Below are 15,158 nucleotides of genomic sequence, written 5' to 3'. Positions count from 1 at the left end.
AAATAGTCCAAATAATCCTGCAGCCATCACACTTCTGCTGGGAAGGAGGCCCCTCTGAATCCCCATCGTGTAGTCAATGGTACATATAACCGGTATAGGTTACAGGTCTGGTTTACGCACAGGGCCATTAGGTTGTGCTGTATTTGGACAATGATGTTTTTCTCAGAATTTAGGAGAAGATATTTATTTATTTGTTCAATATCTTTTTCTCTTTGATAGGTACCGGTGCTCCTCCGCCGCCCCCACAACAGCCAATTTACAACCAACCAAGCGTGCCCAACCCCAACGGACCTGAGCAAAGGTAAGTGAAATACACCTCCCTTTTGCTGTCTTAATTTTTTTAGAGAAAACACAGGAATCTTGAATCTTTTAAATACCTACTGAAGTTTCAAAATATTGAAAAAAACACCTCTATTTCAAAAATACATTTGTGATGAAAACGAACAATTCATGTGAAATAGTTATAGACAAGACTCATAAAATAGAAATTTTGATAATTTGTTTTTGTTTGAAACAGATGTATAAGTTTTACCACAGCTCACTAGCCTATGTTGTGTAAAGTTATAAAAGTGTGGAGTGTTACATGTCTGTATTTTGTGTAATCCTTACAGACATTCTGGAGGTGGTCATGTAAGACAACCATCAGGGGGAGGTAAGTCATGCATACACAAAGTTTTATTAAAACAGCTTCCTTCTACTAGGTCACACATTGATGAAGGGTCAAATTTGACCTGACCATTGATCTGCCTTACCCCACCATCTTGAATATTTCCATGCCTGTTAAGCCTACAACAAAGCCTCGATAGGCTCTTTCCTGCCTAATAATGCCTATATATTTGGGGCCACCTTCATTTGGCTATTTATAGAAATTTCCTGTAAACTTTTAGAAGAAAAAAGCTCCAATCTGTTAAAATGTATTTTGATACTATGCTTCTAGCATATTACACTAACATTTTCACTTTCTACTTTTCCTTATAGATGCATTATATCAAAAAGGAGTCAAGAAAACATCTTCTTTAAAAATAATATGTGAGACAGAAAACAAACAATGATCTACTATTCTAGTAAGATTAAACATTCTGTTATTAAGTATGACCTGTGTACTAAATGATTGTTTTCAGCCCCGAGAGATTTCAGCCATTATGAGGCTCAGCCACCACAACCACAACAGCCCCCACAAGCCCCGAAAGTTCCAAATGCTCCTCAGGCCCCAGCTCCACCAGCCCCTCCTCCAGCCCCTGCTGCCCCTCCAGCCCCTGCTGCCCCTCCTGCCCCTCCAGCACCTGCTGCCCCTCCTGCACCTCCAGCCCCCCCAGCACCGCCTTCTGGAGGAATTCCCCCAGCCCCACCTGGTGCGGGGCCACCTGCCCCACCCCCTCCGCCGCCTGTGGGAGGAGGTGGAGGGGCACCTAGTGCGTCATCAGGAGGAGGGGCAGGAGGGCTAGCAGCCGCGTTACAAGCTCAGCAACAGAAGATGAAGAAAGTTGACACAGTAAGTACCTACACTGAAACAACAGTGAACAGTCACTAGTGTAGGTGGAACGCCACTAATAAGATATCTACAGCATTTCCAAACGTCACCCCTTTTCAGCCCTGAATTTCCTGCTATACATCAATGGTCTCATTCAAGTGTGCTGTCATCCTATTGATTTCATGAGTCAGGAAGTTTTTCTGAAAGGTTTAGAAGCTTACTGAAGTGTCCGTGACATTCATACATATGCAGTCTCTCTAAATGGATATCGGGGTCGGTGTCTTGGCAATACAAAATACAGTATACAGTTACAAGTTGCCGAAGTAGCGATTGGAATTCTTTATATAGACTTCTTGAAATAAATTTACAAACAATGAACAATCTTCCATGACATATCACTTTATCTGAATAAAAACAAAATCCATTTTCAGGGAAAGGTTGGATCATACCAGGTCATTAAATTCTATGATTTGCATATTAATACCTCAGTTTTGGACTGGGAGACCGTACTTCCTGTGTATGGTTTCATGTTTGTGTGTTGCTAATTATAAATCTACCATTTTGCACACTCTAGCAGGCTGACCGATCAAGTGTAGGTGAAAAGAGCCGATCCAGTGGAGGAGGAGGTGGCGGATCAGGAAGTGGGGGAGGCGGTGACTTTATGAGTGAACTTCAAAAGCGATTAAAGAAGTCTAAAGCACCACCAGCAGCAGCAGCCAGTGTAAGGAACCAATTTCTCTCATTTCCCTGTGTGTAAGATAGAGCTTTCTCCCACACCTGACAGATTTATCTCCCGTTTTGCCGGTGCTAGATTTATCTGTCTCCGCCGTAGGGTTGAGACGGGGGGATTCCCCGATTTATAACAATGATATGACGTCACTGCAACAATACAATGACGTCACTGCAACAATCTATCAACGTCACGTCAACCCTGAATTTAGCATGTAACGTTATCATTACATTGTGTATATGATACACATTGGGAAAAACAGGGTAAGAGAAAAAGAATCATTCACCCCCTTGTGGGTAAGATAAAGCCTCGTGTTTGGCAACATAAGAATCTTCCACCTCGGGTTGAGATTCCCCTATCTCACCCCAAAGGGGGTGAATGATTCTATTAGTCCAGGGTAAGTAAGGGGTGTAAGATAGAGCTGTCCAGGGTAAGTAAGGGGTGTAAGATAGAGCTGTCCAGGGTAAGTAAGGGGTGTACATATTACACCCCTTTTCATGTGACGTGACATCACATCAGCTCAACAATGACATGACATCACAAATGTGGAAATATCTGATGCCGCAATGCAGAAAAGGCGACGTAATGAAATTAAAACCTTTTACGATGTATTCACCTTCTCCATAAGGAGATTTTGATTAATTTTTGTTGTAAACTTCGTTGGAAATATGGGGTATACTAAATCTGACTGACAGATTTGTTTTTGTCTAAAAAGCTCGGGGGAAAGCTTATATTCTTTCAAAATGGTAGCAAGTCCAAATGCATTTTCATGGTTTCTGAGCTAATTTCGGTAGTTGGAAAAGCCGAGGCTTACCAAATTTGAAAACCCCTCTGTTAGAATTTCCCGATCCTACACCCCTAGGCATGAAAGAGACTTATAATACCCACTCCCCACCCACAAATCTGAACAAATTTGCCTCTCTTTTTAATTGATTTTTTTTTAACTTGATATCTTCGAAAGTGTTTGAATACATATGCCAATAGTAAATAATTTTCTTTTTAACGTTATGGTTTACAGAAATAAATTATTGACTTTTTAGGATCCCAGTATCCAGACCCCGCCAGCAGGACCTGCCACCAGCAATAGACCGCCGCCCACAAAAGCAACCAATGGGAAGACGCTATCAAATGGATCTGATTCTCCACAGATGAGTAGAAAGTGAGTTACAACAGAGTTATCCCCCTTACATATGTAATTCATTGATGATGAAGATGACTGAATCGCTCATAGCATGGTTTGCTTAAGAACCATTCAATTTTCACCTTATTTTAGATATTTGATCAGTTTCTAAGTGTATTTTCAATTGTTTAACATCATCCTGAGAGGTAAAAAATAAGAAAATAAAAATTTAATACTGTATGACATTTCAAAGTATTCACATATTTCATATTTTCCTACATTAAGATGACAACTTAGCCTAGATATATCTTTTCTGAAGTAAAAGTGACTTAGCACATGGATTTACTTTTATTTTACATGCAGAGCTAATAAACTATGGAATATTTAATATGACTGGAATTCATATGGGTTTTCAGAAAATAAATAATAAAAAAAATAATTATACACATTTGAAATTTATTCTTTTAGTTAAAGTTGTTTGAACAAAAAGGTTTGTAGGGAATTTGTTTGTTATGAAGAAAGCATAACATTATTTATCTGACAGAACTGTTTAATTTTCTTTCTGTAGGAAGCCATCATTTTTGACAAAATCTGACAGGTACAGAGATATATAGATTCATCTCATGATATATATAACTGTGGTCTATTGCATGGTCAATCATTGTCTAGTGATTCTTTCCTCGGATCTCCGTAATGTGTGCCGTACAGTATCGGCAGTCTGAGCATGGTCTAAGTGGTGTGTAGAATATCTGTCTGTCGACTATAGCCTTGTCCTCTCTAAACTCGTCTCATTCAATCTCTCCCAATAAACTTGTAATTATACAAATGTCAATATTTCCGATGAAATAGCAGCTCCTGGTATAGATGTACATGCTCTTTTGAATCTTTTTTTTTCATTTACATTTCAAATCTGGTTGAATTTGCGAAAATGAAGTCCAAATAGATGAAAAATAACAGTGCTTATTTTTATCAAATCAAAGTATTATATAATAAAGCATAAAATGATATGATTTTGACATCATACAATACAGAGTAACCTTTAGTACCATACATTGTCAGGGCAGGTGAAATATACAAAACACTAAGATATAATGATATACGATGTCAGGGCGGGTGAAACCATACAATACACTAAGATAAATTGATATACAATGTCAGGGCAGGGGAAATATACAATGGCAGGGCAGGTGAAACCATACAATCCACTAAGATATATTGATATACAATGCCAGGGCAGGTGAAATCATACAATACACTAAGATCTAATGATATACAATGTCAGGGCAGGAGAAATCATACAATACACTAAGATCTAATGATATACAATGTCAGGGCAGGGGAAATCATACAATACACTAAGATATGATGATATACAATGTCAGGGCAGGGGAAATATACAATGGCAGGGCAGGTGAAACCATACAATACTCTAAGATAAATTGATATACAATGTCAGGGCAGGTTAAATCATACAATACACTAAGATATGATGATATACAATGTCAGGGCAGGAGAAATATACAAAACACTAAGAAATAATGATATACGATGTCAGGGCAAGTGAAATATACAAAACACTAAGATATAATGATATCCGATGTCAGGGCAGGTGAAACCATACTATACACTAAGATATATTGATATACAATGGCAGGGCAGGGGAAATCATACAATACACTAAGATCTAATGATATACAATGTCAGGGCAGGTTAAATCATACAATACACTAAGATATATTGATATACATTGTCAGGGCAGGTGAAATATACAAAACACTCAGATATAATGATATACGATGTCAGGGCAAGTGAAATATACAAAACACTAAGATATAATGATATACAATGTCAGGGCAGGTGAAATCATACAATACACTAAGATATGATATACAATGTAAGTAAAAGTGATTTCATACATTATATTTGCCTTCATATGACTTCTCCACTTTATAACCTACCACATTCAGATGGCATTTATATAAGCTATGAACGCCATGAGCTGATTGTTAAAGTCATCATTGTTATGTTTGAAACCACTGACCCTCCCTGGGCAATATGAACGCCAAATGGACAAAGGGAAATCCAATATGAAATGCTTCATTCATTTTGCCTTTATGTCCAGTTGGCATTCATACTGGCTATGATTGAAGTGAAACACAGTGATATACCATGTAAGGGGACATGACTTTATACAATACAGTGAAAAACAAGGTTTGGTCTGATACATATTGGTAAGAAAAAGTAGCCAACAAGATCTCTCACTCTTTCCAAATTCACTAGCATTTAAGGTGTGTGATTTTCCCATTTTTATAGGGGAATAAGTGTTGATGTGTATGATTCACAATTGAATGGTGTAATTCTACAATGACATGCCAAGCCGTGGCTACATCTCTCTCTACAGCAATGATACGTAGCTACACTTAGATATCTGCAAAAAAGTCAGTCGAGATATTGGAAAAAAATTGATAGCTCATGTCAAATGGTTAATGTTCTCATTTATAATGTGTATGAAACATAAATAAGTTTTTGTTTTTAATATAGTTTAGTACAAGGACAAAAACCATGATGAAAAGTTGATAACTTTGAATAACTTGAGAGAATAATCAATAATCTTTGGTCTTCTGTTAATGGTTCTAAATTGATAGTAAATATTTAAATTGAAACATTAAAATCAAAAAGATTCTTTAACTTTTCCTGGGAAGACTTTGAATTAAAGCAAAATGAAGTAGGAATGGTAGATACTAGATATTAACTGGACTTTTTCTACACAATCTCAAAAACCAAGAAACCAAATTACAGGTTAACTGTAGGCACATAGCAACTTAAACTGGGTCTCCCTGACAACTAACCGAAAATTTATGACACTATTCTTGGTTTTTTTCTCCAGGAGATTAAACTCTTTACCTGGCCAGGATACGACGGGAGTTTCTAACGGACCAAGCAATTCGGATCTAGAGTCTCTCAAACAGGAAATTCTTACAGAAATGAGGAATGAAATGCATAAAGTCAAGATAGAAATCATAGAAGGTGAGAAAAAATCTTTTGATGTGATGTAATAAAGAACCATTATTAAAAATTTATGAAAAATGGTTACATTAATACCATTGAACAGACAATTTCTAAAATTGAAAATTGAAAACTGTACTCTAAAAAATGGATGGCTGCTTTGTGAGCAAAAGCTAATTATGAAAGCAATGAAACTGAATTGGCAATTTTTTGTCATATATATATTTTATTATTATTTAACATGTTTAACAAAATCACTCACACCAAGCTTAAGGTAGTTATTGATGTAAATAATTTAAAATGATACCAGAAAAATTATGGTAAATCCTAATTTGAGCCAACATGGCATCCAATATAAACAGGACAAGATGACAAGAAAAAGCTGAAAAAAAATCTTGATTTTTACAAAAATAAATAAATAAATGAATAGGAGAAAAGTGGATTTACATGCCATATTAAGCTATCAATTCCCCCCTCCCCCTCAACTTTATTCATTAATGTCAATTTCCAAAAACCATGGGGAAATCTGGTGTAGATAGTCCGGGAAAATTAGTGTTAGATATTAAAGGCTGTTAACGTTTTCCTTTTGCAGCAATTCGACAAGAGTTGGGCCATAGATAAAGCACAGTGTGATAGTTGTCTGCCTGGTGTGTGTGAACTTGGACTGCATTCTCTGGACGATTTACCTCTTTGGTGCAGCGTACCACTTACACAAGGTGTTAACAGGCCCCGCTGGCCTCTTCTACTGACCAAACTCATCGTTTCCATGTAACCAGTATAACCCCGATACTAAGCTTCATGTTTCAACACCTCTGTGATCAATGCTGACACTACAAAGTGGCGAAATCTAGGGGATTACGAGGCTTTATTTTCATACGTACCTTGTGTCAGATTTACGATATGTTTCGGAAAGAAGATGATGGAAAGTTCCGACATTACCACCTACTTCGGTTTGTTGGTTTAGAACAAATTATTCATTGTATAAATGTGTAATGATCTGGACTAGGTGTATCATTGGGATACGAGGATTGGATGTAAACAGTGTTTATTTTAGACAATTCCTTCTTGCTTTGCACTATTTTTGGCTAAGCTGTAAACTATTTTGAATTGGATTAAATCATCTTGACTAGAGTAATTAAGTTGTGAAATTTGAAACTGATATTACAGCATTCTTAAATAGCAAAGGTTATTAACGAAAATATTCTAGAAATGAAAAAGGAGTTTTTACAGTTAATTTGTCGTAGCCCAGATACAGTGGGAATACTAGTTACTCAGTTTCACAGTTGATATTCAGGTTCGGATATAATATTTATAAAGAAATTTGGCAATATCGGTGTATATGTAAAGATTTGTAGCCCGTCTGGAGGCGACTGTAACAAATGTACAGATGTGTATAACGTAATTATGTTAACGTATAAATGATGACAGACCAATATTTATTAGATATTCATTGTTCGATTCTTTTTAATACTGGTAACTAATGAAATATTTCCATTGTTTCTAATTCTATATCCATTTTTTGCCGTCACATTTTGTTTCTATGTAGTAATTACTAGACATACGAGTATGAGTGGGATATGAGTGCTGTATGAGATGTTACAAAGATTGCCTGTTGAGTGTGTGACACAAGCGAGCCAAAAAACTTTGTCATTTATAACTATTAATTAGATCTTAACACAATAAGACTTGCCCTGTCACTTCATCAGATTTTTTGTGTCGCATGACCAGATTTGTTGTGTCACATGACTAGATTTGTTGTGTCACGTGACCAAATTTGTTGGGTCACATGACAAGATTTGGTGTATCACATGACCAGATTTGTTGTGTCACATGTTCAGATTTGTTGTGTCACATGACTAGATTTGTCCTGTCACATGTTCAGATTTGTTCTGACACATAATCAGATTTTTGTGTCACATGACCAGATTTGTTGTGTCACATGACTAGATTTGTCCTGTCACATGATCAGATTTGTTGTGTTACATGACTAGATTTGTTGTGTCACATGACTAGATTTATGGACAGATTTGTTACATCATGAGTAAATTGAGGACATCAATGATACTGCTGTTCTAAGTATTAACTATCACCGGAGATGAATAGTTCTTTTTTATATTGAAAAGTATCTAGTACAAAATGATGAATATTTTGACTTGATATATATATACAATGATCTGTTGATGTTTTTATGGTTATACGTGTAAACCCTAGATTAGAGACCAATCACTGACAGGAATAATTTCTGTCTAAAACACAATTCATTATGAGATAAAATATATTGATATTTATGACAAGTATCAGTTTTATGTGTTTATTCCTGTATATCAGAACAACACTTCATTATGAGAGCACAAGTTGTCTCCCTTCCTTCTTATCACAGATTTAGTAGAAATAGTGTTGTATGTCTGTTTTTCTTTGTAAACAAATACAAGTGCTGAATCACACGAGGACATCAGTAACATTGACCCCATCTTTGTAGACGTCGGGGGGACACGATACACTGCTACTGATTTCCATTAGAGAATGACATCGGGAGATATAATTAGAAAGTTTGTAAGATGTTGTGTGATTGTTATTTAGTGTTGATTAGTGAAACAATGGAAAAGTGCAATCTGAGTAGAAGGAGTGAAGTGATGTGTTCATGTAGGTAATCTGAAATAGATTTTATAATGGACTGAATGGAACGCTGTATGGGCAATATTGACACGTGTGATCAATGGTGGTTATACCAAGGGGAGATAATCACGTTGACACGTGTGATCAATGGTGGTTATACCAAGGGGAGATAATCACGTTGACGCGTGTGATCAATGGTGGTTATACCAAGGGGAGATAATCACGTTGACGCGTGTGATCAATGGTGGTTATACCAAGGGGAGATAATCACGTTGACGCGTGTGATCAATGGTGGTTATACCAAGGGGAGATAATCACGTTGACGCGTGTGATCAATGGTGGTTATACCAAGAGGAGATAATTACATTGACGCGTGTGATCAATGGTGGGTATACCAAGGGGAGATAATCACGTTGACGCGTGTGATCAATGGTGGTTATACCAAGGGGAGATAATCACGTTGACGCGTGTGATCAATGGTGGTTATACCAAGGGGAGATAATCACGTTGACGCGTGTGATCAATGGTGGTTATACCAAGGGGAGATAATCACGTTGACGCGTGTGATCAATGGTGGTTATACCAAGGGGAGATAATCACGTTGACGCGTGTGATCAATGGTGGTTATACCAAGGGGAGATAATCACGTTGACGCGTGTGATCAATGGTGGTTATACCAAGGGGAGATAATCACGTTGACGCGTGTGATCAATGGTGGTTATACCAAGGGGAGATAATCACGTTGACGCGTGTGATCAATGGTGGTTATACCAAGGGGAGATAATCACGTTGACGCGTGTGATCAATGGTGGTTATACCAAGGGGAGATAATCACGTTGACGCGTGTGATCAATGGTGGTTATACCAAGGGGAGATAATCACGTTGACGCGTGTGATCAATGGTGGTTATACCAAGGGGAGATAATCACGTTGACGCGTGTGATCAATGGTGGTTATACCAAGGGGAGATAATCACGTTGACGCGTGTGATCAATGGTGGTTATACCAAGGGGAGATAATCACGTTGACGCGTGTGATCAATGGTGGTTATACCAAGGGGAGATAATCACGTTGACGCGTGTGATCAATGGTGGTTATACCAAGGGGAGATAATCACATTGACGCGTGTGATCAATGGTGGTTATACCAAGGGGAGATAATCACGTTGACGCGTGTGATCAATGGTGGTTATACCAAGGGGAGATAATCACATTGACTTACACCCCTGACATGGATTATCGGCGCTCAAAGAAACAACAAAGTTCTTTCCAGGGCTTATTGTTAGATGAAATTAGAAGGTTCAGTGATCCTGTATATTCAGTTTTAACTTGATAACGTGGAACTGCTAGCCTGCTGCGCCAGGTCTACGTCATAATTGCCAAAACCTCTTAGAAATGTCTGAAGCAGATGTTCAGCTCTGCCTGGTGTTTCCTAATCAAACAAATGCCATCTTGTCATTTCTACCAAATTGAAAGTCCAGGATTACATTTTATTGAGTAGTGGACACTTGACCATGTTGTTGCCCAAGCCTGTATTGTAAGCTAGAGCTGGACAATGGACACTTAATCTGTTTAGTTTGTCCTGGTCACTTTACCATCCTCAGGTAGGGTGCACAGTTACTGTAGACAAACAGACAGTATAAAGTATATGATAAAGAAAGGAGGTAAGATTGATTAAACAGAAGAAAATAACATGGCCTGCTTGATTGCTCAAACTATTGTTACCGATCTCAGAATTGGGGAATATAACAAATGATATAGAATAGGAAGCGTTTTAATCCATTACATGTAGTTTGTTGTTTTGGATGATATTCCATACCTGAGCAATGGATTACTGTTAATATGTGGCCAAAAAAAGGAAAAGAAGATAAACTATTTTGTAATATATTTGTAGTCATGTTTAATGCAAAAGTTCAACTAGGACGATTAAGTAGTATAAATAGTAAGTAACTGAATTTTTACCAACACTGAAATCACAATGACATACTGTAGTTTCCACTGCACAACCGACCTTTTTACCAACTCCACTGGGGAGGTGCTCTCCACTGTAGCAATGATAACGCGAAACCCTAAAAAACAGAACAGTTGTCTATAGCTTTAATCTATTCACATGAGAAAACTTTTTTTTTTTCATTCTAGTCGGCCCGATCTCTCAAGTCGGTAGATTTAGACCAAAAATAAAAAATCCAATTCCTATGCTTGTTATTTTACCATTTAAACTCATTCACCCCTAAAGACACATTTGACCTCTGCTAATTCAATGGTTGGAACAGTTCATTATGAAATTTCAGGGGTGAATGAGTTAATACTTGCTGTACAGAAATCCATACCGAGTGCTTGTGGGCTTTAAATCACGTAGTTATAGGATTCATTAGACCCAAATCATTGTTTTAACGCCCGCGTGTAGAATGTAGCGTACCTAAATCATCATTTTAATGCCAAAGTAGATGCTGTTGAAAACACTAGAGTAGATTTTACGAGATTGAAGTTGTCGTCAGCTAGTGGTGCCATTTTGTACCTGTAAAGTATCCGCTAAGTTCTTTTACAAGTACTGGTGGCTATTCTTGTAAAACATCTACCGCGTCCCAGGACTCCGGGGTTTGTTTAGCGGTACAGCTCAAAAAATGAAATTACCCAGTATTAATTTGCATAGAAGTACCGTAATACCTTGTAGGCAGGAAACACATTCACTGATAGAAGTGATTTATTTCGGTGCTGGGGTTAGGTAGATTTTTGTACGGGAATAGCCCTGACATACAACACAATTTATTTAGCAAGAACCCTGATCGTTGCTCGGGACAAATCTTGCTTTTGTTATCTTTATTATTACCCTGTACTGATTATATATACAGTGGTAGTATATTCAATTAATATTAATTATAATGAGCAATCGTTAACGGAGTGGGAGTTATGTTTGAAACCAAAGTGTCCTGACTAACTATCAGTTTAATCAATATCTCTTTCCATGATAATTTGTACATTGTACTTGCTTAACTCAGTCACCCCTGAAATGTCATAATGAACTCTTCCATCCTTTGAATTGGAAGAGCTCAAATGTGTCTCCAGGGGTGAATGAGGTAAGATTGTTTAAGAATTACTGGTAATTTTATTCCCTTCAGACAGTCAATGAGCTAGATTTTTAAGGTGTGAGATCAGAAGGGAATGGACATGTTCATTTTTTGTAAGTTTCTCCATGTTTAACTGTTAGACACCCATTGCTGATTCTGGTATTGATATGCCAACATTTGCTGAATCAGTTTGTAAATATTTTGTTTCATATGGAAATCTTCTTTTTTTTGTGCCATTAAAAAGATGCTTCGCTCATTTTATATTGAAGCAAAGACATATTTCATCTCATCATGGTTATAACTGAAATATGTATATTCATTTGTATTGCCCACACAAAGAACAAATCAGTTCACTTTCAATAGAAAAACTTCCTTTGTCATCGTATCTGTAACATAATATTTCCTTAAAGATAAAATCTCATTTTTTCCTTTTTGTCTTTTTCTTACAGCAATTCAGTTTCTTATGTTTACCCTCCTCTCTGTCATAAGTCATAATTGATTTTTATATTTCATTTATTCGAATGTTATGAATAAATCAGCAAGGAGATAAGATAGCCTAGTCCTGTTCCCCCTGATTTAACAAATAGGGTTTCTGGTATTGGTTATTCCACTATTGAGGTGGAAAATAAAAAGTGTGTTAATTTCGCAGCTGAAAAAAAAGAGATATAAAATTGAGGTCTTGCAGTGGTATGATTTTTCTTCATTTATACTTCTGAAAATGTTCCATTATCTCATTCTTTACCTAGTTTTATTAGCCCAGTATATAACTAGAAAGTAGAAAGCTATCTACCTCCTAAAGTGTGCCTCTCTCTCTCTCTAGCGTAGACCAGCTTACAGAAATCGTAATTTCAAAGCAATTTTGATAATATCCCAAAAACCAAGTTGACAATTTATGTTGTAAAATAATTAACCAAATTTCACATATGAATTAAAATTTACATATTCTAGCAATTGGTCATTCCCATACTCCCATATTTTATGCATATTTCAATGGAAATGGCGATTTTGTTTTTGTTTAATAGCAATTGATATTTGACAAAAGCTTCTGGAAATTGATAATGTGTATGGAGCTAGGTAAAGATCTTCATTTAGAAATGAGGATTGTGACGTATAGTTAGCATGTACCCGGTATTTCAATGAAAACAGCATTAACTGCCTTCGTACACGTAACTGTACTGTGAGGACGTTTGGCGCTATACATGGTTATATTTTCCATAATTGTTTATTTTCATGTCAATTACTAAGGATTAAACATGTCAATCATAGTTCTTCCACAGTAAGTTAGAACATGCATAAAGTCCTCAGCAGAATGTTCATAAATCAAAATTGCAGGCAATTTCTTCAAACCCCCCCCCCCTTCTATGTATCATAGATGGGAATGACCGGATGTCTCCGTCATTTCCTGTCTCTCTTCTCGTGGTCTGGCAGGGGATCTGTCTGGTTTTCGGAAGTTTTCTTACCCGATAAGAAACCTAAAGCTTCTGTTCCTATTATTAGGTGATATGTTGACATGTATTCTCCGTCTTTCTCTATATATTTATGCAGACTTTTACTTGAACAAATGCCATTAATGCATTTGCATGGTGGTGAAGTTTGATCGGATATTTTTGTGCGTGTTTATATTCAAACATATGAACTACTGTCAACATAAACAACAACAGAATTATACAAATATTTAGAAATACATACTGATTTCAATGATTTGGTGTTCCGGTGGTAAAATTGTTTGTGGAGAGATATCAATGTTCTATCCTGAAGTCAATCAAATAATCCATTTTGTTAATTGAAATGTTTGAATCCCACCCAAAGAATTTACTGACAGTTGAGGGGAATTAGACTTGCAAACGTCATGTTGCATCCGACAGGAAACTTGGTCAATGATATAACCAATAGTTACCTAGGCCGCATTCATTTATCACAATCCAAATGGTTAAACCAGAGTTGTTCGTTTATGAAATACGATAGGACCTATTAATCTGATGCTGCTTTCAGGCGAGCCTTGCAAGGCTTGCATAAACATTTGCAGGTCTGCCAGGATCTATACCTGAAATTGTTACATTTAAAAAATAGACTATGGTTGAACCGGATACGTGAAAGGGGCCCCAAGTCTTTGGTTAACACTAGCTGTCCAGTTTGTAAATATTACAGATGTTAGGGTACAGTAACTTTGCTGGCATAGTACAAAATCAAAGGGAGATAATACATTATACATTTCTCTAAATATTAATCAAATACGTACAAATCATCAAAATCCACCAATGTACAACTGATAGAGTTTATTTGTTACTTTGATCATTGTACTGTAGAAACGACTGATATATGTGTAGCTGTAAACAATCTGTAATGCAGGATATACATGCAGTCAATTTAAATTGTACTTTATGGAGGGCATTTGTTGGCCCTAATGACCTATCCTGTATTAGTAATAATGTACTGAATGTCTGAACAAAAACTTTACTGAACTCCGGGAATCTGCAATCAGATCAATACATGTTCTTTAATTCTGATAAAAATAATAATAATTAAAGTGGCGGTATTGAAATTCATTTCAAGGGGAATTAAGAAGTGATAATTAAACTTTCATTTTTTAGGGAAAAAAGAAAGTCTGATTTTCTCTCAATAACAGTAAGATAGCTGCTGTTTTAGTTACTAGGACCAGATTCTATGAGATAAACATGAACTTTTTGTAGATTCCAATCTGTCGGGTGTTCACACATATTCCATGTTTGCACTCATTTTGTTTCTTGCAAATCATGAACATTGGAGAATCAATTATACATGTATATTGTATTTATCTTGTATGTACAATAAACGTAATTGCTTTTATAAACCATTGTCTTATCTTGTCTTTTATTAAAATTCCATTTACATGATGAGCTCGAGCTTGATAATCTTTAGTAACTATATACTCCAGTCTGCCTAGATGTAACAGGGGAGTCTATATCCTCCAGTCTGCCTAGATGTGACTGGGGAGACTATAACCTCCAGTCTGCCTAGATGTAACAGGGGAGTCTATATACTTCAGTCTGCCTAGATGTAACAGGGGAGTCTATATACTACAGTCTGCCTAGATGTGACTGGGGAGACTATAAACTCCAGTCTGCCTAGATGTAACAGGGTAGTCTATATACTTCAGTCTGCCTAGATG

The 15,158-nt window shown here is 36.7% G+C and overlaps 1 protein-coding gene across 6 annotated transcripts in view; it reads left to right on the top strand.

The window, feature by feature from the left end:
* Positions 1-14,844, top strand: part of LOC110450472 (vasodilator-stimulated phosphoprotein-like) — a 54,276-nt gene extending 39,432 nt beyond the window's left edge. For 5 of the 6 annotated variants that reach the window (XM_021498024.1, XM_021498021.1, XM_021498020.1 and 2 more), the window contains exons 4-11: positions 220-301; positions 612-652; positions 1,122-1,492; positions 2,046-2,192; positions 3,242-3,360; positions 3,890-3,919; positions 6,209-6,348; positions 6,920-14,844. In XM_021498024.1, the coding sequence (XP_021353699.1) occupies positions 220-301; positions 612-652; positions 1,122-1,492; positions 2,046-2,192; positions 3,242-3,360; positions 3,890-3,919; positions 6,209-6,348; positions 6,920-6,948 (959 nt within the window). In that variant the 3' untranslated portion in view covers positions 6,949-14,844. The remainder of the gene's footprint in view (positions 1-219; positions 302-611; positions 653-1,121; positions 1,493-2,045; positions 2,193-3,241; positions 3,361-3,889; positions 3,920-6,208; positions 6,349-6,919) is intronic. The other variant, XM_021498022.1, reaches the window with a different exon arrangement.
* Positions 14,845-15,158: the final 314 nt, after the last annotated feature.

Source organism: Mizuhopecten yessoensis, unplaced genomic scaffold (assembly GCF_002113885.1).
Source record: "Mizuhopecten yessoensis strain PY_sf001 unplaced genomic scaffold, ASM211388v2 scaffold5229, whole genome shotgun sequence".
NCBI classification, from domain to species: Eukaryota; Metazoa; Mollusca; class Bivalvia; order Pectinida; family Pectinidae; genus Mizuhopecten; species Mizuhopecten yessoensis.
Note: the sequence above shows the minus strand (reverse complement) of the source record. Positions and strands in the feature narration are given on the sequence as shown.